We start from the raw sequence: 23,648 nt of genomic DNA, 5'->3' as shown, positions 1-23,648 counted from the left end.
GTCATCTTAGTGTATGGCAGCTGTATTGCCAAACATGACATCACTCTGAAGAGCGACCAAAGAAAAACCTGCATATCATTTAACTACAGGTATCCAACTACTACGTAACTCTTCCAATAGCCCTGCTAACTCCAATTCCCCTGCAATAAGGAGGACAGGATTGGCAAACCTATAAGTGAGGTACCTAAAATAGGTGGGATGAATCACACGCGGGAAGCCCCTATGTATACTCATCGAATAGAAAGGAAGTCTAAAGTTAAGAGCACAGTGAGAAACAGACATCAGAAACTGCAAAGAAGTAACTCCATTGTGCTTAATCAAAATCTTCTTGGGTGTCTGCATTATCCACCTAATAGCTATGCAATTGCAGGAATTTAATTGGCATTATTTCAGCACTGTGGTACATCTTTTTCATGAGAAAACCTTCTTTGGCAAAATTCCCCTGACTTCTCAGCCACTAAAAAAAATTCTCACGTATGTAGATCTTCCTCATCAAACCACACTAGTCTTCAAATGACTCAATTTAATCATAATAAAGCAAATGGTATATATTAATGCTTCAAGTGAAGACTGCTTCCTAGTCTGCTTTTGATGCTGTGCTGTATATGACACACCCACAGGATGTACTGACAATTTACAAGAAACAAAATGAATTCAATAAGATGTTGAATATTTACTTTCTCCAAAAGGTTCCAAGTAAATTCAATAAAAGGATCACGACAGCTTTGAAAGAGCATGGTCATGGTCATCTGGTGAGCCAAGCACATTGCCAGTGTTTGGCAAGTAACAATAAATGGTAATTTAAAATTTTACTTATGCTTCTCTTTAATTGCTTTTTCTACATATTTTAAGTCTGAAAAGGGACTACTAAATGAACATTCAGCTGAATGTCTGTACCGAAATTCTGATGCTGGACATTGCCTCACTATCAAATGTATCTTGAAAAGACAAATAACACTTGAAACTTAAAAGAGTGAAGTATGAGAAAAATATAAACTTTGTGTGTCCTATTAACAGTGTCTTTATTTCCTTTTTACAAAAAGTAGAAAAAAAAACAGACAAAACTTACTTGAATCAATGCTTTTGCCTCTGTCTCATTAAAGAGCTGAGCAGGCAGAGTCCTGGATGAAACTTTGACAGCATATTTCATTGACAAAGGGAACAAAAGATACATGACAACATATCCATGCAAGAGACAAAGTACAAAATGTGTCCTGTGGCCAAACATGTTGGAGGTTGCCTGTGTCATAGCAATTTTCAAATCGTTGCTTTTGCTCACCCATGCCTTTACACAGTACAGTTTACAAACAAGTTACATATACACATATATCATAAAAAAAGTTTTGAATATGGTCTAACTGCTACGAATTAAGGCATCCTAACAGTTGCTGTTTTGCTGGTGAGGGATATGTCTCATACTAGTGTTTCAAAACGATTCATTTCAGGCATTTCAAACAAAGTGAGACATCACAAGATATGGTTTAGAGGAAGAATTCCTGCAGCTCTGGCTCTTCTGAACTCTTTTGACTGTAAGACTTCTGGCTTTTCCTACTGATGATATCATGCCTGGAGAGAAAAAAGAAGAAAATCACTCATGGTAACACTAACAATATAGAGGGATTTGTCTTGTGCTTGTTTTCCCTATTTTATCTGATTTGCAAATTTTGAACTCTAAATTACTTTTGTTATTTATCTAGACAGATACTACACACATTAGTTCTTGATACTTTAGACTATTACTGACTTTTGTGTAGCTCCTATCCTGCCATCAAAGATGGAAAGAAATAGAAAGATGACAAGCTTTTTAAATCAGAACATTAATTAGTACACTGCCAAATGCTGTGGTAATAATGGACAGAATATCTAAAACCTCTTAAATCTTTTGGGAAACAGTACCACAGAGATAAAAGGAGCCACTACAACAAACATAACCTGCATTGTGTTTGTTCTCGACTCTACATGAAAGGGAGTCATCTATACTCCATTCCCAATTATCAGAGAGAAGTACTTTCAGAAGGTAGCTCACTGGACTTACTTTATGTGTCTGCTTCACGGGAAGATGCTGGCACATGAAGTAGGAAAAGCGTGCCTCTTTTTAAGACAGGGACTACATTTAACAATATAATTAGGTATTAATAGAAACAATTATGAGTTTTATTAGATACACAGAAAACAATAACTTATCTAGAGTGTATCTTAATTTCCACAGCAAGTAAACTTTAATTAAAACATACAATTAATTTTAGAACCTATCTTTAATGTACATGACCCAAATGTCAGCGTTCCAGTTAAGGCAGAAAAACTAAATGCTGAATATTTATAACACCGTTTCTTCAGTTCCTTTCACATGCCTTTTCCTAAACCCCCAACCTATTCTCCTTCTCTTCAATTAACCTTTTGGATGAAGGATTTTGGACTAATTGTCCAGCCCACAGCAACTTTCAGTGAAGTTATGTCTCCTGATTTTCAGTAACTACTGCTGAAATATAAAGCTTCTACAATGCAATCATGATTATCTGGTTAGTGATTGCAAAGCAAAGATCCTGATGGTTGAAAACCTGTACCAAAGGCAAGATTGTGCATAAAACATTTGTCTTAAACTTACAGATTTGTGAGCCTTATTCTTGCAAACCAGAATCTCACATTAATTTATTCCAGTCTACAATCACCACTAAGAACCAAATATCTCCAAAAGGCTGATCTGTACTATGCTTAAATATCCTTGTGATTACTTCAGGATTTATTGGTGGCTGACCTTCTCAGGAACCACCGTTGCACACTCTGCTAAGAGGGTATGAGGGATGTTTTATTTTGAAGGCCTCTGCATTCATCTCACTTACTGCAGCTTGCATACCCAAAGTAAGGGCAGAAGACATAGAACTGAGTTAAAGGAGGCAGGGCTGAGCTGAGGAGGTCAAACAGGAGCACTTAACCTACTGCCATAACAACTTTCGGGCACTTAGCATGTGTTGCACTTGTCAACCATATGTTTAGTATTAAGAACGGAGACTTCCAAAGGGATGCTTCCTAGGGCTACAACAATTTGTATCAATTAACTACTGCATTAGATTAGGTTTGTAGTGCTGAAAGACTGCCATCAGGCATTCAAGAGACCTCATTTCGCTGTCCTACAGTTGCACTGTGATCTCAATGAGGGTTGCTTTTAGCTAGTGCTATTGTCTTTAGGTGACCATGCTGAACAAACATGCCTTCTACAACGTTGCCCGCTGACCTGAGGGAAATATATTACCAATACTACTAATTACTGATCAAATTTCTAGCATCTCCTGGTGCCTGTAGGAACAGAAAAACAGAAATACCCAGCATACTCTCATGCAACAGACACCAATACATAATCATAACTGCTCAGAAAAGAACATCAGTAAATTCTGTGGGACAAGGCTTAAATTATTTTTGTATTGATTTTACATTGTACTAGTTTGAATCATAACTAGTTTATTAGGTGTACAGCTGAACATCCTTTTCCTAACACTCATATTTGGGATGAAGATGGACCTTATCCAGCACTAGATCTGGCTGTAGGAAATCTTTAAGGTTAGATCCGCTTGCTACTTTAGAGGCATGCCCAGCATGCCAGTCTGATGAAAACCTAATTCTGGATTCTGCTGGTTAGCCCTGATGTATGAAGCAATTTTAGCTATTGATAGCTGCAGCTTTTAAGGGGCTTTGTATTGATATGGTGAGTTACTGATATGATGCAGATCTTGCATTAGTTAAAGTGTGGGAAAGAATAGTTTATTGGCATACGTGAAAGATGGAAAAAACTACAAGCATTTGCTTGGAATCATAAAACACAAGAAACCAGCCAATACTTCCAAAAGGGGAAAATAAATCCTAAAATGTTCCACACATCTGAAATTTACTCTAGAACCTTAAGAAAAATAGGGTGTCTGAATTTTCAAAAGGACTCTAGAAAATTTGATATGATTCTCCACTATTCACTGTAACCAATTTGAGTAAAATAAACTACACAGCCTAGATGTACCTGGGTACATCCTGAAACAATAAAACAAATGAAATAATAGAAGCTGAAGAAAAGGAATCTGATAATAGGTACACAGAAACATCATTTGATTCTAGGTAGATTTTGCATAACAATTTCAGGTTTCAGAAGATGCTAATAAAATCCCAAATGTAAGAGATCTAGAGTTAAAATGATTTGGGACTGTGTCCAGTAATAAAGCCCCAGAATAACTATCTGCACAGGTTCTAAACACTGCACTGTTTTCCAGAATGGCTGTTTTTTAAAGACATCTCTAAAATAGTAATTACAGTCTTCCCAGCACACCCAGGGACTCGCAATACACCTGAGGGTGATGATTTTCCATTATTTAAGTTTCACCAGGTATAGGACAGCACACAGTGGACTAATGAGAGTACCACAAAGGCTGGATTGGAAATTCTGAGAGGCTGCAGATCTGCATTCAGATTTCTGAAAAGTCCAAAAGGTTCTGATATGAACTTTGGAAATCTTATGCCACTTAATCTGGCACACAATTTACCCTCTTCTGTCCTTACCCTGTGGGTACAGTGGCAGCCCCTTCAAGCTGAGTTCTAAGTGTACACTCCTTGTTTCCTACTCTGATTTTCCACATGCTCCATTGCCAGGGGAGCATGGAAAAGTAGAGTAGCGTCAGGGCACGGTGTGTGGATCATTGTGCCTCATGGACGGCAACATGTGAGAGCCCAGCTCGCTTACCCCAGCCCAAAACTTTGCCAGCTGCAGCCAAACCTGTACTCTCTCTTTGAGGGAATTGCTACCCTGCCAGGAATTTCTCACATAAGAGAGTTTACATAAAGCAACACCAAATTAGAGCAACTGGCAAAATCTATGGGATGGCTCCAACAGAAGGATGAGATTATGGCTGTGTATGGGCCTGGACACACTCTGGGCACTAGAGACCATTCACTGATGCTGCCTCAAACTCCTGCTATGCTGGAATTTCCCTTTTTTCACAGCACAATTAAAGCTCTTGGAAACTTAACAGTTCTGCTTCTGGATTCACATAAACTTTGCCAATGATTTCAGAACAAGATTTCCCTTCTTTCGCTCTGTGGAAATTAAGTTTTTAAACACAGGACGCTTCTGGCATTAGAAAAAGAAGTGAACCAATAAATTTATTAGATAATTAGAAAAAAAGTAACTTGAGAGGAATTTAGGGTTCTGAACTGAAGAATGATTAGTTTATCCCTGAATTTTCTTCAAATGTGTAATTTTGGAGAGAAATACAGTCATTTCTAATGAAAGGATTTACATCTCAGCTTAACAGAAAAAAGAACGATCATCCCATTAATTTAGAACTGAACGGTCAAAAAGCAATGACAGCTAAGTTTTACAAATCAATTGCTTATAAAACAAACATGTATTTTGTCAAATGTTTTCTCCAATGTGTCTTTATGTACCTCAAGGGACTGGTCTCCATCTGCCTGAATAGCCCTTGTGGAATACATTAAGGAGTTTAAATGCAGTCAAAGTCATCAAACTTTTCAAAAGCAGATTTAACTTCAAAGTCTGAGAGAGAGTAAGAAAAATCTATACAAACAGGAGAGTACTGGACTTAAAGTACATCATCCTGCCTCATGTTCTCAATATTCTCCATTTAGAGAAGAACGGTGGTGTTTCTGTTCACCTCATGAGAGGAAATTTAGTTTCCATTCTCATCTGGTACTCTACTTCCATTCAACAGAGGCTGAATACTCAGCCAAAGTGAGCTATACTCTCTAGTGGATTTATGAGTGTAACTATTTTTTATGCTTGCTTGGAATTGAAATCTTCTAGCCAGCTCAATGATGACATCAACAAAAATCCACCATAAATTTCTGCTTTTCTAGGAATTGAGATGTTCTTCTACTCATCTATTTCCCTTCTTGTGCATCAATCAATTCTGTTATTTCAGTTACAAATAAAGTTAGCAAACACATGCAATTTGAGAAGACAAAGCAACAGAGATGATAAATATCACCATGCACATACCAAGCATAGTTACACAGATGTTCTTCATTCAGTGTGCTAGAGGAAAGATTGGTGTGGCTGAAGCAAGGCCCCTAGGGAAGTACAATATCAGATCAGTCAGAAACATGCACTGAGCTTCTCACATGCATAACTAGCAAATCTACCAAGACATGCAGCCAAATGGCCATGGCAGCATTTTAACAGATTTCTTTTTAAGTTAGTAAATAAGGTTGAATCTATTACTTCTTGGAGGTATATGCTGTGGCCCTTTAGGTAGGTATGAAAATGTATTCCTTCTATAATTCTGATGTTCATAACAACAACATGCAAACACATCGCCTTCACAAGTGATATGCATTTTACAGTGCAAGTGCCAATACTGTTAGAATTATCTCATCCAACTCTTTAAACTTGTTTGGGAGCTACGAAAAACACTCATGGCACACCATCAAAACGTCTTTGAAGAGAGACTCTTTATCAACACAAAATTGGAATCATCCTTTTGAAAATTAAATTGTCACTGGGTTAAGAAAATTGCCACTTCTATAGCAATTCAGTTGACCAGTATGTGAACAAGCAGTTCATACCATGATTCCACCTGAACTTTAATACACTTCTACTTCAATTTAGCCCATCAGACCTTGTTTGAAACTGTCAATTCATTTCACATTCTGATATCATGCTCTTTCAGTAGTACCCACTAATGTGGATTGATCACTATTTCCCAGTTCTCCCTTTCAGATATCTCTTTTCCATATTCATTTTGCCTACTCTGTGTCTAAGATTTTCCCATGTTTTTCTCCCATTACCTCGTCATACTTTTTGCAGTATATAATTCACTATTCCCCTTCCTACATGTAGTCTGCCTTACATTCTTTCTTCTTTTCATCTTGAAATTATTCTTTTGCCTCATGTCTTTCCATCCACACTGTCTTTCAGAGAAGATTAAATTATCTACCATTCCATTTCACTCAGTTCTTTATTACATTTCCAGATACCTGAACTTCTCTCTGCTCCACAAACACAATGTGCTCACAGTATTTCCTACCTGTCTCTCTCATTCAATAGCACTTCCTTTACCTTGGAAGATACATTTGTTCAAGTTATTTTCTCCCTTCTTTTGAACAGGAGAGCTAGACCTATAACTGGAGACATCCCTCATTCTGCTGTGATCCCCAAAAGCACACTGCTTACTGCAGAAAGGGGACTATCTGGACTCAGTCCATTTTGTTATAGACCAACCATACGCTCTGCCAAGGGAAGATGGTGTGCTCTGCGGAAGGGGCTGCAAAGAAAGTTGGGTACTGACAGCTTAGATATCTAGGGAATGGCTCTAACTTGCATAGAACCAGGGAGAACCTCTTCTGCTGTTTTTACAGTCTGCCACTAATTTTCATCCTGTTGGCTTCATTATGTGTAGAAGACATGGTTGGTCTAGTCCTTCAGATATTTACTCTGCAGAAAATCCCATGGATTCAAACATGGCATTCTGTTATTATGACCTGTCACTCAGAACAACATCTAATATCCAGATGAATCATGTCTGTGTGGAGAGCTTTCAATACAGAATATGTGCACCATGTGCATTGAAAGTATGGACTATGTGCACTACCACAGCCTGTTACTGCTGAAAAAAGCCTTCTAAAATTAAGAGAGTGTACTGGTTTTCTGCTGCTCAAAAACAGTAAATTACTCATGTATACCCTTTTGCTATAGAAAGGTAGGAAGAAGAAGCTGTCAAACATTCATCACTTAAAAAGAAAAGAGGAAAAAAAAAGGGCCATTCCTCATTTCAGTGCACTCACTGGCTTGTTTCTTCCTTTTGTGAGAGCTCCTGGGTTTCCCTTGCTGTCTGCTGTCTTTCTTCCTAATGACGTAAAAGGCAGCGTTGATGAGGTTTTGATCAGGTTTGCCGTTTGACAGTTGTTGTTGTTATTTTGGTTACCACTCAGTGTCTCCATTATAGATCGAAAGGTTCCAAAAGGCCTTTTTAGCTGGTCTCCCGATGCTTCCCCAGTGTTGGGTGGAGCCCGCAAAAGTGCTTTGCCTCGTTCTTTATCCTTTTCCTCGTTTAGCTCTGCCTCAGCTAGCTCCACCTGCACCACAGGCTCCTCGAAAGTTACTCTGAGTTTCAAGTTTTGGGAGGTTCTGCGCTTTGAAGATGGAGACTTGAGAGCACTCTTAGGGCTTGTGGCAACCTTTTGAGCAGTGGTACTGTCTGTGCTGGAAGGAGAGCTGTCTCCACAAAACTGGCTCTGAGGTACAGTACCAGACTGATACTGGGCTTCGTTATCTGGATCACTGCTCTCTGAAGTAGGGGAAGGGCTGTGGCCATCCGCTGACTTAGAAGCTCTGGTACCAAAAGGGAAGCGGCGCCCAGCTGCTGAAGTGTGTTTCTTAATCATCAGGTGCAAACTCTCTGTGCTCTCGACACTTTCCACTATGGGTTGAGGCCTTAATTTGTCAGTTCTTTTCACAGGGGTGTTCTTATGGTCTTCTGAATTAGCTGAGTCTGTGTCAGACTCACTGAGAGACCTCTGCATAAGCTGCCTCAGTCTGGCTAACTTCAGCTCCCTTTTCTCAGGCAAAATCTTCTTCACGTTCTTGGAGGATGCATGAGCATCCTGAAATTCCAAGGTCAGCTTTTCCTGCATACAGACATTTTCAGAGATTTCCTTTCCCAACAACTGGCGCAAGATTTTATCTGAGTCCTCATCTTTTATCTTGGCTCGAGTGCGACTAGAAGTTCCCAAGCTGCCAAGAATCTGAATCCCATCTTGGGCGTTCAATTTACTTTTTGGTGGAGACAATTCATCTGCTTCAGATGCTTTCCACTGGGGTTTGCCAGAGGCAGGGGATGATGGCGAGCTTAAAGAAAAAAAGAGGAGGAAATACCACGGCCAAATTAATGCACATATAAAATGCGAAACTGTCATTTCTAGTTTACAAGTCTGTCTCAGCTTATTGTTACTCATCCTTTCTCACTACTCGCATGGAATTCATTACTATGATGCTACAGTGAAGATTACAGAGAGAAGGACGTAACCCTGCTTCCATTTCTAATTAGAACTTAAGTTTCTTCACTTTCTTTTACAAAGAAAAATCCTTAAAAGAAAAACAAAGAATGATTTCAATGCCAAAGATTTGTTTCTGAGGGAAACTTTTGCAAAACTGTTCCCTCTTTGTGGGAACTGACACAACTTAGAAGGTGAAAAAAAAGCCAAAAGGGCAAATGCCTACTATTCAAGTCACATCACAATATAAAAGTAGCTTATTCTAAATACTGCTAAGTATCAAAGCTTACAAAGCAATGATTTTGTAAATATAATCTTCATCTTGTACTAGTAGCAGCCATATAAGACTTCATAAAAAGTCATGTACGTTCACACACAAACCTTTTCAGATATGAAATACTGAAAAGCACATGAATAGTGACATTAATTTATTTCAGTATTATTAGATCAATAAATTAAATTTAGAACTCCAAATGTTATATAGTGAGGAAATGGAAATAGGAATGGCAATTACATAGGCCATTTCTTTCCCCATGACATATACCAGAGATTCTGATGCTCCACATTCTTATTTTAAGCCACTTCTTCTCTAAGCAAGAGTAAAGTGGAAAAATTAAGGTTGATGTGAGGCAATGAATCCATAAATCTCATCTCTTTTTTTGCTCTTTCTTTTTTGCTCTTATCTCTTTTTCTACTCTGCCAAGTCCCTAAACAGTGTACAAAATTAACATGAATATAGTATCCACTTCATCTTCAGTCCATTTTGAGTTCTCCTTGTGGGAAGATGGGCAAACCAAAATAGATACTCAAGAGTTTACATGTATATAAAATAGACAATCCCATCAGATTGGTTAGAGTCTCTTAGAATTAGCTTCTGTCTATGATGTCTACAAGATGACAATATCCACAAGTGAGTTCTAGCTAGTAGAAAAAGTAGTAACAAAGTATGAAATCAAATAGTAGTTTATCATTTTCAAACTCACTTACTTAACTACAACCATGTTGAAACCTACTCTTTTACAGAAAAAATGAATGATGAGAGATCTGCTCTCACCTGATCTTATCTGATACTGAAAATGAAACAGTCCTGGTGCTCACAAGTACTCAGATGAAAGACCACTTGGAAAGTCCAGTCAGCAAAAATCACAGAAACCAAATGAGCTGGAAGACAGCGTTTGGTCCCATTGTCCCTGCTGAGCTGGCAGACACGGAGTACAAAGACCACGAGTCTATTAAAAAAAAGGACAAAAAAACTCTTTCCAGTGTGGTTTTCTGCTTCAAGGGGAATGTGGATTTTTAAGTCCTTTCGTAGCCACAGTTCCTTTAAAGAAGTGCATGGCCAATCCTAATGTCTTTATTACCTATTTCTGTAACTATATGCACTTGTCTGAAATAGTGACAGATGAACTTCAGGGACATGATGTACTTGTTCAATGCAATGCATGAGATTCTGTAAGATCAAACAGAAAACAGCCACTGCCCCTACAAGTTCACACTTGATGTCCCAAAGTTCAGGCCACCTGAAGAAGCTTTAATTAAGCTGTCTTTCTAATTTAACATATATTTAACTCCCTCACAACTCTGTGAAACTAGGGAAAACACTGTATGTATCTCCTGCAGAGGAAACTGAATTAGAAGGTAATGATAAACTGGGCCCTATCTGCACCTGAATCACTTTATTCCTTTCAGTGTCATCTTGAGAGGAAAGTTGTGTGCTTCCTTGATTTCTATGCACCACATTGGAAATCTATGGCAGAAGTCAGAGATATATCAGGAGACTCTAGGCTCCTAGCCTGTGTGTCTACTGGAAGGGTCTCTTTCTTCCTCTTTAAGGCTGTGTCTACTTCTGGGACTTGCATGGACAGAGAATAAATAATATGTAATATTTCTAGAGTTTTGGCCTTTTAATGAGCGTAAGGATCTTATTACTCTGAAAGCATGTTTTGTCAGTAACTGGCTTTATGAGTAACAGCTGGCAGCAAGTTATGGTGAACCAGCACAAGGTCAGACATTACAACTTTTGTAGGGGTTTCTAGGATTCTCTGCTATTAATCTAATACAAGATACAATCTATTCCACTGTAAATCTGATTTTAACTCTTGTGTAAAACTGAAGCTATTAATTCCATAATCAAAATGTCCAATATTTATATAATACTACGCACTGTCAAATTCTAGAAGCTCAGCTTCAAGACCACAAGGTAAAAGAAACACATTTACTTTCACAGAACACATCTATTATTTAGACAGATCACAACTTCGCAAGATAACTGTGCAAATCATTCCCATCCAGTCACATTACCTTGCGGAAGTGGGCAGAGACTTGCCCTCTGATCGCTGCGCTTCTAAAAGCTGTTGGAGTTGGTTCTGCAGTGTCACACGTTCTACTGTCTGTCTGCAAGAGAATGTAAGACTCTTTATCTTGAATTTTAAACTGTCACCATCAGTAATCTGCAGGATAAATTGTTCAGCACTGCATTTCAAAGAGAAGGCTTCTTCGCCTACAAGTAAGATTAGTAGATAAAGACATGAGATTATAAATAATAGCATGAGCAGAGATTCTGTACTTCGGTAAGTTGCCTCCAACGTCCCGAGGGCATTTTGTGATTACTGTACAATACCAATATAGAGATGCTTGTTTGTGAGAGATTATTTATTACACTTCATACAAGGACAACTGTGGGATCATAAATAGCAGGAAAAAGCACATCTGCTTACTGCCCAACCTTACTGAAGGTCCTGCCTCTGCTCTGCATACAAATAAGTAGTGTTGTACATCCTGCAGACTATTGCTTTCAGTGTGGTATTGTTGTATTACCTACAACAATTTGTAAGTAATTTTAGAGGCCAATTTATAGAAATTACAGTGGTAGATATAATTTATCAATAAAATGAAAGTGACATCCATGACAGAAATTCAATTTACCACAGAACTGTAAGAACATTACTTATTAAGAACAATAATTACAACAAATTCTTATGCAATAACAAATTCTTATGTAAGAACAATACTTATTTCTATAGGACTCGATTTAATAAGTTAATCTGCAAATCTTCAAGTAGTTCAGTGAAAATGAAGGAATAGATCAGTTTACCACAAAAGTTCTTCTCATCCCTACTCCTTCCCAATTTTGATCCTTTGTTCTAACATCAAAACATCCCTTTAGCTTGTTTACCACAAGACAACATTTGATCTTGCTTAGTAATGTACATAAGTTTCAGTGCCCCTAAACACTGCAGAGATAGAATTATTGGGAAACTACTAGAAAACTGTAATTTTCATTCCAGCTTTTCATTAGTGCATATATGCTATCTTTCACTTGGGATATAATTGGTACATTTGGTTTAGTTCCCTGATCCTGATTAGTAAAAAAAGGACCCACCTGGCAAATATGACTTCATCTGTTTCATCCAAGTTCTACCTCTGTTGCTGTAGAACTAATATGTTTTTAGTACTTTTATTCACATTAGACCTACAGATTCAATATCACTCTCCAACACTGATTTGGATTCTTTCTCAGCTCACATACCAACAGCAGAAGATCTAACTATGCTCCAAATGCAGTCTTAATAACTGGCAATGTCAAAGCCAGAAAGAATACAGATGGCTTTACTTCTAAGGCTGACAAAACTGTTTTACTTCTAATATATCACTTAGAAGTAAAGTGTGGATCTGAGAAGTACTAGAGAAATAAAGGTGGGATCTTGACATACTGCCTTGCCATCACATTATTCAGCATGATCATGTTTTATGTAGATATTTACTTTCTTTAATTTTCCATCTTCCTTTCTCTTGCCTACAAACTTCCTTATACTATTTTATATCATTCCTACCATCTGTCAACATTGGCTTACATTGCAACTCCCCAGACACTGTCATTTGAGAGCCAAGGAAATTTTGCTTGAGATTAGATTGTGATACAGTTATCTGTTTTACTTTCTTTTTATATTTTCTTCAGCTTCTATTTCTAAACATCTAAATCTAAAACCTTTAGCTTTAATGGAAATGTATGACACCTCTTCTACTGTGTTAACATCCTCACTGCAGTTAAACATTTTATTGTGTTAAAAGAATTAACATTTCTTTCTTTTTCACAGTTCAACTAGTTAACAAACACCCCACAGTACAGAAACACACACATCTTGCCAGACATTTCCCCAGAGAAGTGTAACATACACATACATACCTATGATAACATTGAATATGAGGGATCTCAACTCCTTGGAACAGCAATATTACTACGTGTTAAAATGAGTCTGATTCAGGAGACAAGACCACTATAGAATTACAAGTAAGATGGTCTTTACTTCAGGCTATTTAGTGTCAAATTTTTTGGGTCATATTTTAGATAATGTTCCCACTAGGAGCTATGTGAGGAACCTGGTACCTCTCCTTAGATAACTCTGAACTTCAGCTACCTCCAAATGAAATCAGTGTTTAGTTACTCAATTACTGAATAGGGAAAGGAATGAGGCATTTTTTAATGAAGTATCATCGTTCATGGTATGTTGCCTTCCTAGGGACTAGAAAATAGGATCAAAGAATCAGAATATTCTGAGTTGGAAGGGGTCTACAGAGATCACTGAGTCCAACTGCTGGCTCCACATAGGACCACCCATAATCCAAATCCTATGTCTGACAGTGTTATCCAAACACTACTTGAGCCCTGGTAGCTCGAGGCTGTGACACTACCACTGGGGAGCCTGTTCCATGCCCCTGCCTCTCTGCTCCTCTTGTTAGGAAGATGTAGGCTGTGATGAGGCCACCTCTCAGTCCTCTCCAGGTTAAACAAACCATGGGAGCTTGTGTTTTGTCCTCTACACCCTTCACCATCTCTGTAGCTCTCCTTTGGATGCTCTCTAATACTTTCATGTCCTTCTTATATTGCCAGGCCCAAGCCTGCATGCAGTACTTAAAGTGAGGCCACACAAGGTAGAGCAGAGTGGGACAATCGCTTCCCTCACCCACTGGCAGTGCCGGACCTGATGCACCCCAGGGCACACTGCTGGACCACATTCAACTTGTCATTAGCCAGAGCTTCAGATCCCTTTCTACATGGCTGCTCTCCAACCTCTTGTCCCCCAGTTGGTACATAAAGCCAAGGTTGCCCCATCCCAGCTGTAGAATCTGGCACTTGCATCTGTTAAACTTCATGAGGCTGGAGCCCTCTAACTTGTCAAGATCTCTCTGCAAGGCCTTTCTGTCCTTGAGGGATTTAACAGCTCCTTCCAAATAAATGCCATCTGCAGAATTACTTGGAGTGTCCACAAGTCCTGTATCCAGGTCACTGATGAAAACATTAAAGAGGACTGGCCCCAAAATGGAGTCCTGTGGAACACCATTAGTGGCTGGCCACCAACCTGATGTAACCTCATTTACTTTAACGTTTTGAGCCTCATCCATCAGTCAAGCATGTTTTTGTCTTGCTGTATGCTGGACATTTTGTATGGAGAGATACTGTGAGAAATAGTATTGAAAGCTTTGCTGAAAAGCAAAAAGATCTCCTCAGCTGGCTTCTTTTGGTCAGCTAACTGGGTAACTTTGTCATGAAAGGAAATTAAGTTTAAGTTTGTTAAAAAGGACTTTTCCCTCATGAACTTGTATTGGCTGTAACCAATGACTGCATTCCTTTTCAATAACTCTTTTCCAATAATCTTCTCCATACTTTTGCCTGGCACTGAGTTAAGACTGACAAGCTTCTATCAGGATCTTTCTTGCCCTTCTTGAAAACTGGGACAATGCACACAACTTACTTTACCTCTACAATTGTTTTTTGTCTGTCATTTCTTAAAGCTGTTCCTGTGAAGTTTCAGGAAAGCCCAAATAGTCTAAGTCATTACTGGCAATGCCATCAGTGATAGAAATACTGCATTCGTGCAGGCAGGACTTTTCCACTTTGGAAACTAACTTTTTTTAGACAGAAGAAATCAGTGATGGAATAAGTAAGACTGGAAGGCCTACAGAGATGTGTGAAAGCAGAATGAAAACCAGTATTTGTATAGGATCTGTGAAAAATTTTTGTGACTATATTGGGTAATCTCAGGAAATTGTTCAGAAAATTGTATTGGTTTGACCGAAGCTCTATGATTAGCAAGAGATGCAAACCAAATATTTATTTTTAAGTTAGTAACAGCATTTTTTTTGTGGGCCACTTTCCCATTTAGCTATGGAAAGATTTTTTTGTTCCTTCCTTCTTCTGGGACAATCTCAGTTAATCCTCCCGTGATGATTTAATGGAAAATTTCTAGTTAAAACTAGTTTCCATCTTTCAGATATCAAATCTTTTCTCTTTGAATTGAGACTTAGATTGAACTCAAAAGGTTTTGCTGCTGTTGTTGTTTGTTGTTTTTGTAGTTTTTAATCTTTAATATAAACTGCTTTGGATCAAAGATCTGCAAGCTGTGAAGACTCTGGCAGACTGTGATTTTATTGTTTTGCTTTCGTGACTTCTTTTCAGGAATGACTCCAGAGAGTGTGATGGATTACGATGATTTCTCAATAGAACTGTTTTGTGTTGTCTGGAAGAGCTCATAAGAAGAGAATGAAAGATATTACTTTCTTCTTTGGCTTCAGACCTTTGAAGAAAGATCTTGTAAGGTGTTGGTTTAAGACAGTTTCTGTGCTCTGTTCTTGCACAACATCAGCCATTTCAGCCTTCTCGTGACTGGAGACATACAGCGTTCACAGAGATAATTTCTTATGCCTAGTTAATAAGGAGCCCAGAAAAACAAGCACTGTGTACGATCAGCTTATGTTTACAGCAGCTGAGAAAATGTTGGAAGCAGATAAGGGCTTAGTGTGCTGATAGTACTACCTGAACATTCAAGTAATCCATGATGATCCGGCTGTAACTAGAACAATGTCCATGAACACCAGCAGAATTAGGTGGAGAAAATACAGCAAAGCAAGATCAGCTGCCCAACAGGGACCCTTTCCTACATAAGAGCAGTTTAAAGTGACTTAGACTGTAAACTAGACTTTGTTTGGATGCTGTTGGGATCTTCAGAGGTGCTGCAGCCAATGAATTCTCCTACATTACTAGAGGTGAGGCTCCTTGAGAAGTTGCTCCAGGCATGTGCTTCATGCTATACTTGGATTTTTATGCAGATCTGTAAGGGCAGAGAACTAATACTGCCCACTCTCTTCTAACACTAGTAGAAAACAGACACCTGATTAAAATAAACTAGTATTATTTGATTATTTTTAAGTTACGTTTTATTATGGTAATAAAAACTGAATTGCTGTGGTGAGTTGGCTCTGGCTGGCAGCCAAGCACCCAAGCAGCCACCTCCATGGGATAGGGGCAGAAAACAGGAAGAACAGAAGTGAAAAAACTCATGTGTTGAGATAACCACAGGCACATCACTTACCAGCTACCATTAGAGGCAAAACAGATTTGGTAAATTTAATTTATAGCCAATTAGCATGAATTTTGTAATGACTGATTTATGTATTGGGAAACAAAAATAGAAAAATACTTTAAACACCTATCTTCCCCTTTTCCAGGCTTTTACCACTTCCATCTGCACTCCTAGCCCGTCTCCTGTCTCACTGTCAGGCTTCACTCCAGGCAGTTCTCCTATCCCCTTGTTATCACTGCCGGTCACACTCAGTCTTCTCGGGAATGCAGTGAGTGGAATAGGTCAGAATCAGTGTGTAGCAGCTCCTCTCCTTCCTTCTCACTCTTGATGTACTCTTGCTGGTGGTTTCTAATAGTTTTATCTTGTGAGGCCATTGGCATGCTTAGCCATAATTACTGCAGCTATACTAAAAGCAAGTAATTGCATAAATTAATGCTTCAAAATAACAGGTTTTTATAGAATGTCTGTTAAAAACCATATTAAAATATTCGTACCAGAAAAAACAGAACATGGGATATTTCCTGCATAGTCCCTGTGGGCTTTGGTGATCTTTCAAGCTGAGAAAATACCCTTCAACTACTATTTCCATTTGTCCTCTTAACATCAAAAACCAATATTACAACTGTGAAGAGCCACCAACTGTATGTTAAAAAAAAACATGCTATCTGAACAGAAATTGTGATCAGCAATGATGTCATCTCAAGGTATTCAATAGGAAAAAGGACTGGACTGCCTATATGTACATTTATACTTAATATATTCCCTTTTTCACTCCCACTCCCTTCACTTCTGTTCACAAAAAGATGCCAGAAATAGAACAGCTGAAAAACTGAGCTGCTAAAGGTGAAGGAGTGAGAAAGTGTGGCAAAATAAGGGAGGAATATGACTCATATGGGAAGCAGAAAGTGGACATTGCTAATAACCTGAAAACAAAGAATGGTATTGTTTTAAGAATGAACTCTCTGATAAGAACTGAACACTTACTCCTTTAGTTGCTTTGTTAGCTTCACAACCTGAGAGGCCAATGACATACACGTCTCCACCACCACTAAGTAGCGAGAACACATGGTGTGCCCGTGTCGCTCAGCACTTTGTGAGGGTTTCTCTCCCACGTGGTTTTGCATGGTGACATTCGCTCCATATTCCACTAATGTCTGTAAAGTCAAGAAAGGAAACACTGACATCCATAAGCATAAATCTCTGCTGTGAGTTCCAGCCAACAAGAAGAACTACTGGGCAGAAAACACACCTAAGCGAAATGTTTGAAGAATTTCAAAAATAATTTTGTCAACTTTGTATGTAGCTTGAACTCAAAACATACACAACTAAAATCTATTACACAGGAGCAAGGGTAACACAGAAGACTGTTCTGTGGTTCAAAGGAATTACAAAAAGTTTGTATTTTTCCTTCTTTTGGAATTCTATTAGCTTTCTGCTTGTTTGTTTCTCTGAGATAGCATAACTTGTAGTATTCATACTGTGAGTGAAAATGTGAAAACCACCAAATGAAAACAGAATACTTACATTTAAGCAACTATTCATTCACTCCTGAGACATGGCAATAAACTTTTTCAGATGTCTGTGCTTTACTGAATATTGTGCTAACTTTGAACACAGCAGACTTCAAAAGGGAGACACAGGCAACTGCAGTTGAGAGGACATCCATGCTAGCACACCTCTGTGTCTGAGGTTATGCGGGTAGAGATGAGCTGTAATGGCTTACCAACTCTGTTATCAGTTGCTGTTGGGATCTCTGCACTACCGTGCCTTGCAATACCATCTCAGAATGTGATTTTAGGAATTTTTTAGTATGAATATTTTCTGACTCTTCTTGTGGTTTTGCTCTTGATTTCCTATCACAGCAGGATCCCTGGGTTTAAAACACTCAGTGAAACAGTCTCAATGTTCTTAGAGAATCTCTTAGAGAAGTAATGCTGCGATAGGAATGGTACAGTATATTCTTGCCCCAAACCCCTTTAGTTCAGATAGGCACAACATTCAGTTTGCAGAAAGAAATCTGATCAAAGAGTTTTTCAAAGTTTTCTTTTGATGCTGAAAAGCATCTCATTGCTTTACAGCTGCTGGGTTACCCTCTGCCATCTTAAAAGATACTGAAGTAGCTGTCAACTTCTAGTTGTTAGGCAAAACAATGGCTCATATTCTGATGCTTATCCCTGTGTTACACACAGAAGTAACTGAGAACTCTAGTTTGTTGCTGGAGAACTGTCCCGGTTGTGAAAATGACCTCTGAGTTACTCCTGGAATTTGAATCCAGAACATTGTAAAGACAAATGAATTTCTGTCAGGCTGACTTCAAGGCTTGCAATAACTTAGGCAAGAACTAAAGAAAAACCTTCACTCTTCCTTCTAGTTTGTTTGTGATAATCAGTGTTTCAAATTATTCACATATAGAACAAGGGCTATGTGTATGCAGCAGTTTTTAGTCACGCTTTTCTTAGATCACTCTAGAAAAAAAATGCTGAACAAAACCACAATATAATTCAAAACAGCATCATTACATGCAGAGAAGTGGGTGGTTGACCTCCACCTAGGGTGGCTGAATTACTCAGGAGCAGCTGAGACCAGCTAGGGTTTAGAGTGACTTTGTTGACTCAGAACAGCAGGCACAGAGACCTTTATAGCTGCTGACCAAAAAGATGAATGGTAGGCTATCTGGTTTGCTACGTCTACATACAAAAGAAACTTATGAACAATCTTGCAGTATATCCAATGTAAAAAAACAAAAAAAAAACAAAAAAAACTGGGATTAACTTGCTAATAAAGAAAAACAGCAGGAGGCGTTATGAATCTGCAAAAAGAACTCATATAGTTTGGAACATGATGATCTACTCTTTTAGCTGCTCTCCAATGGCTAAGTTGTTTCTCAAATGTCTTTTTTTTCAGTTGACTGGATTAATTTTATTACTTTTTATTCTTGAAACAGATTCAGGTTCTGCTGACTCTGATGGACAGAGTGCATCAGAGGGTGCATCTGTGTTCTTCAGTTCAAGACAAAGTGAAGATGGTTGGACCTAGCCATCCAGTTCAACCATACAGCATTTTCAGTTTGTTTACGTTGAACACTGTTAATGCAGAGAGATATCCAAACTGGTTTACTCAGATCTGGCTCTCAAAACCACTGTAGCCATGTAAATGTTCTCTCAACGGGTCAAATTCCCTTTAAAGCAGCTCAGTATAACAAAGCTATATTGCTCTTCGTGGCAAATCTGATTTAAGAAATCGCTATCACACTATTATGTTTAGCATAGATATATTAAAAGATTACAAGACTGGAAAGAATGGTTTGCTCAAGGTGGAAATCCTTCCATACAGAATGAACTGCATCTGTTAGACTTTGCTAAGAAGAGCTACAACTTTTCATTGGAAAAAGAAACAGAAGGAAAATATCAAATCAGAAAGAAGATCACATCTAGATTGGTTGCCCTTTTTTAACAGAGCAACACATGTATTAACTGCTTGTGTATAAACTAAATAATCGTGCTTTCTTCTGGCAATATGTTTACTTTAGATTTACAATAGCTTAATTAAGAATAGAATTTAAAAAGAAGAATTTTCTGGTATTTTAGTCTGAGTTCTACTTGTTTCTTCCAGTATACCTTAAGGTATCAGTAACTGTTTCTATGTGTAAAATTTCCTACAAACATTTTAATAGTTAAGTAACCCATCATTCAAAATTCATTTGATTTAAACTAGATTTCTGATGTAGATAACACTCTACCTGTATGCATCCAAGATAGCCATGTTGAGCAGCTATGTGAACAGCAGTGTTACCATCCTGATCAACTTCATCCAGTGAAATCCCTTGTTCTTGCATAAACTGAAGAAGCCATAGAAGGATTTTCTCCTAAGAGAAGGGGAGAAAGAAATGTCACAAAAGATAAGGAATAATAAAAATGTACAGGTTCTATAAGAATGCTGGTACTGTCATCTGGTACTAACACTGACCAATAACCGCTTTTGTAAGACCTTACTTTCAGTCTCTCTTGCCTTTGTAGGGCTTGGTCTATCAGAAGCCTGCCTCCAGGTGCTTTTTTTTTTTTTTTTCAAGGCAATACACCGCAATACTGTATTTATTTTGTAAAAAGATACTGCATTACAGTAACACATTTTCACGAATTGTACATGGAAAAGCATGCATGCCTTTATCCTGCAAAGAACACCTGAAGCAGCACAGTTTGCATGCCAACCTGATAAACTTCTTCCGACATTTTGTGGAGCTTCATAAGCATCGTCAGAAAATTAAAACAGGAGTATGCACAGATCACAGAGCTGAGCAGTTAGAGTCTTGGCATTTGTTATCACGCGCCAGCTCTTGAGTACAGCACAAGAAGAGAAACAACACAACTAAAATCAGGAAGTCTCTACACCCTGAGCTCTCTGTCAGTGCACTGAATTGTGAAGGGAAAGATGGAACCTTGGATTTTTTAGGTGTCCTCCGAGCAATTCCACCCACTCAAGCACCTGAATCTCTGCCTTCTGCTTCAGAGGGCTGGGCTATCTGGAACTTACCCTCTTTGTATTTCATTTAGCATCAATTTATTTTTATTACAGGGTAAAGGAATAAGTATTTATACTTCTTAGCTGAATGCCAGCTGAGATAGCTGGCATATATAGTTGATAGCCAGCAAAGAGAGATGACTTGAGATCACATATCCCTTTAAAAATACTTCTGAGCAATTTCTGGAGATGCCTGTGGTGTTGGCAAGCAGCACAGGAGGATTATGCTACTCCTGTGAATTGTGCTTATGTATTAATAACGAAAAGAATAATATTTTAGAGAAATTCCTTTGCAGAATTGGAAGACAACTACAGCCTAGAAATTATGTATTTCTTCAGAATACATTTCTTCAGTAACCAAAATATTGAGCATGGTCTCCAACTTTACGATCCCAATCAGCATGGAGCAAATTATGCTTTCTAGTCATTTATTTTATCAGCATAGAAATCAAGTGCTGGGATGGATAAGTGACATCATCTCCACTTAGAGAACTTAAAACTGATCACAAGCACAATTTTAGAGGCCTGCTGTAATAGTTTGTGTTTTCCCCAAATGACTCTGTATTTTAACATATGTATCTTTGACACGACAAACACAGGGAAAGCAATTATTTTCTTCACTTACTTATAGAAGAATGAAAAACCATATACTAAAATATTTATCACTTTAGTAACACTCACATATTTGGAAGAAGAGAGTACTTAGAAATAGGCTTAACAACATCAACTTGATTTGTTCAGACAAAATGAAGAATAATAACATTTATTTATAAGATTTGGTAAGGTAAAATAATCACATACTTCTTGTGTAACAGGACCTGATAAATACTGACAAATTATTCAGCATATCTGATCATTTTAAGACTTTCAACAGTCTTATTTTGTAGCAGTTGTTAATATCACTCTGGCATATTTCAGATCTACAACAATTCAAACCTCCCTATAAAAATAAAATCTGGGAAAATATCATGATACATATTTTCTGTTTTGGGACAAGCTGCAGACTTTGGCTCCATCAGCTGGCTTTTGAAACAGGCAGAACAGTTAACAACTGTCCAAATTGTCAAATGGACTACACATGGAAGGCTTAGCATGGTGAAGCGTACTGACTCTACAGCTAATCTTTGCTCCATTACTTGATATCAATTAATTAATAAATTCCAAGTAGATACTAGGTTTTTGAATTGAAAACTATGAGATGTGTGAAAAGACATATGACCTCAGGCAGGTGAAGGCAAACATCCTGAAGTGCAAAAATATGCATTTGTGTGTCTATGCTGTGTACTCTCCCCCCCTCATTGCGTGCCAAGAGGCACACAAAATCCTTTGTAGACCATCAGTCACGCTGTAGCTCGTTCCCTGAAGTCCCTCTTGATTCTCTTGTACCTGGTTGTAACAAACACTTGGTACTCCCCCACCCTGTGCCTCTTAATCGTGTGGTCCATGCTAGCACAGCATCCATGCTGGAAAGAAACCATAGCTCTTTGAAGCCAGGACTAAATACATGCACCTGGCACCTTCCAGTTGCACGGTGCCTGTGCCAGAATCAGTTGGTATGTGATGTGCCATGCACCAACAACCTGTCATGGAGAGCCTTGCCAACAACGGTTGCTTCTTGCAAGATCTCACACTTGAAGAAACACTTGGAAGGAGGTATGCAGACCAGGCTACAGGTTGGTTATAAGCTCTTCTTCCACCAGTTGAACATGTGTGGTTCCTCTGTCACTGGACAAAATGCAGCCCTGTTGAGATGCTTTTGGAGTCTGGCCATGGCTGTGGTTTGATGATCTTTAACATAGGAGCTTTGCTATGAACTCACTTTTGCTGCCCATTCTAAATGATAATTATTCAAGAAAAATACAGTGTGCATGCCTAATGCCTGGGGAAACAATGGATGGGCTGACTCATAGAAAATGATTCAATAACAGGTCTTCCTTGTAAAAATATTACTTTTGTAATTCTGCCAAGAGCAGTGTTTACATGGATTATCTCTCATGTAAGTAATGGTAAAATAAATTAAAACTTTGAGGATAGTGCCAACTACACATTAGAATATCTAAACTTTTTTCTTCTTAACATAGTTGGGCAAGATAACCTGGCTTCTTTTCAGTCTCAGCATTCCTTCATGTTTGGAAGACATTTATAGATTACCAAAAAAAAGATAGCTGACATTACATGTGAACTTTCTTTGGCATTCAGCTAACTAAAAAAATTTGGCAGCACTTTTTATATCACCTTTCTACATTTCATGCATGGTTAACTGTAGCTGGTGTTTCTTAACTGGTGGAGCTTCCATTCTGCTCTAAAAAGAATATCTGGATTAAGCCTGCCAGATCTATTCCTGACAGTAGATAGCATAGCTCACTGAAAACAACAACAACAACAAAGTTTCACTGGATTTAGTTCATATAAACATCCTTAGATACGAGGCCAAATTAGGCCAGTGAAAAGAAGACATGAACCTAAATCCATATGGAGCTTTCTCTTCCAAACTTTCTCTCTAGCAACAAACAACCTTTACTCAAATCTGGTTCTGATGGGGCTCCCAGCTTCCTTATATTCAGTGGTAGTTTTATAATCCAAACTTGTTACAGAGAGCACAACACAATTAATCAGTATGTCCAGCAGATTCCTAATTTGCACTAGTAACATCTGCATAGCAGGTGAGCTAGGAGATAATGGAGGTCTTTGCACAGCATGAGAACAAAGGTGTCTGTGTTGCCTCAGAAAGCAGCAGGATAAAGAGTGGACTTCCAGATTCACAGCTTTCCAGATATGATC

General features: G+C 38.3%; 1 protein-coding gene across 3 annotated transcripts in view; it reads right to left on the bottom strand.

The window, feature by feature from the left end:
* SNCAIP (synuclein alpha interacting protein) overlaps window positions 944-23,648 on the bottom strand; it is an 85,751-nt gene continuing 63,046 nt past the window's right edge. For 2 of the 3 annotated variants that reach the window (XM_021381044.1, XM_021381043.1), the window contains 6 exons: window positions 20,089-20,214; window positions 17,334-17,503; window positions 11,290-11,382; window positions 7,780-8,842; window positions 5,996-6,066; window positions 953-1,566 (listed from right to left, as the gene is read on the bottom strand). In XM_021381044.1, coding sequence (XP_021236719.1) covers window positions 1,482-1,566; window positions 5,996-6,066; window positions 7,780-8,842; window positions 11,290-11,382; window positions 17,334-17,503; window positions 20,089-20,214 — 1,608 coding nt within the window. In that variant the 3' untranslated portion in view covers window positions 953-1,481. Of the gene's footprint in view, window positions 1,567-5,995; window positions 6,067-7,779; window positions 8,843-11,289; window positions 11,383-17,333; window positions 17,504-20,088; window positions 20,215-23,648 lie in introns of all 3 variants that reach the window. The other variant, XM_021381045.1, reaches the window with a different exon arrangement.

The sequence above is a fragment of the Numida meleagris genome, chromosome Z (assembly GCF_002078875.1).
Source record: "Numida meleagris isolate 19003 breed g44 Domestic line chromosome Z, NumMel1.0, whole genome shotgun sequence".
In the NCBI taxonomy this organism is placed as follows: Eukaryota; Metazoa; Chordata; class Aves; order Galliformes; family Numididae; genus Numida; species Numida meleagris.
This window is presented reverse-complemented; position numbering and strand designations above follow the sequence as displayed.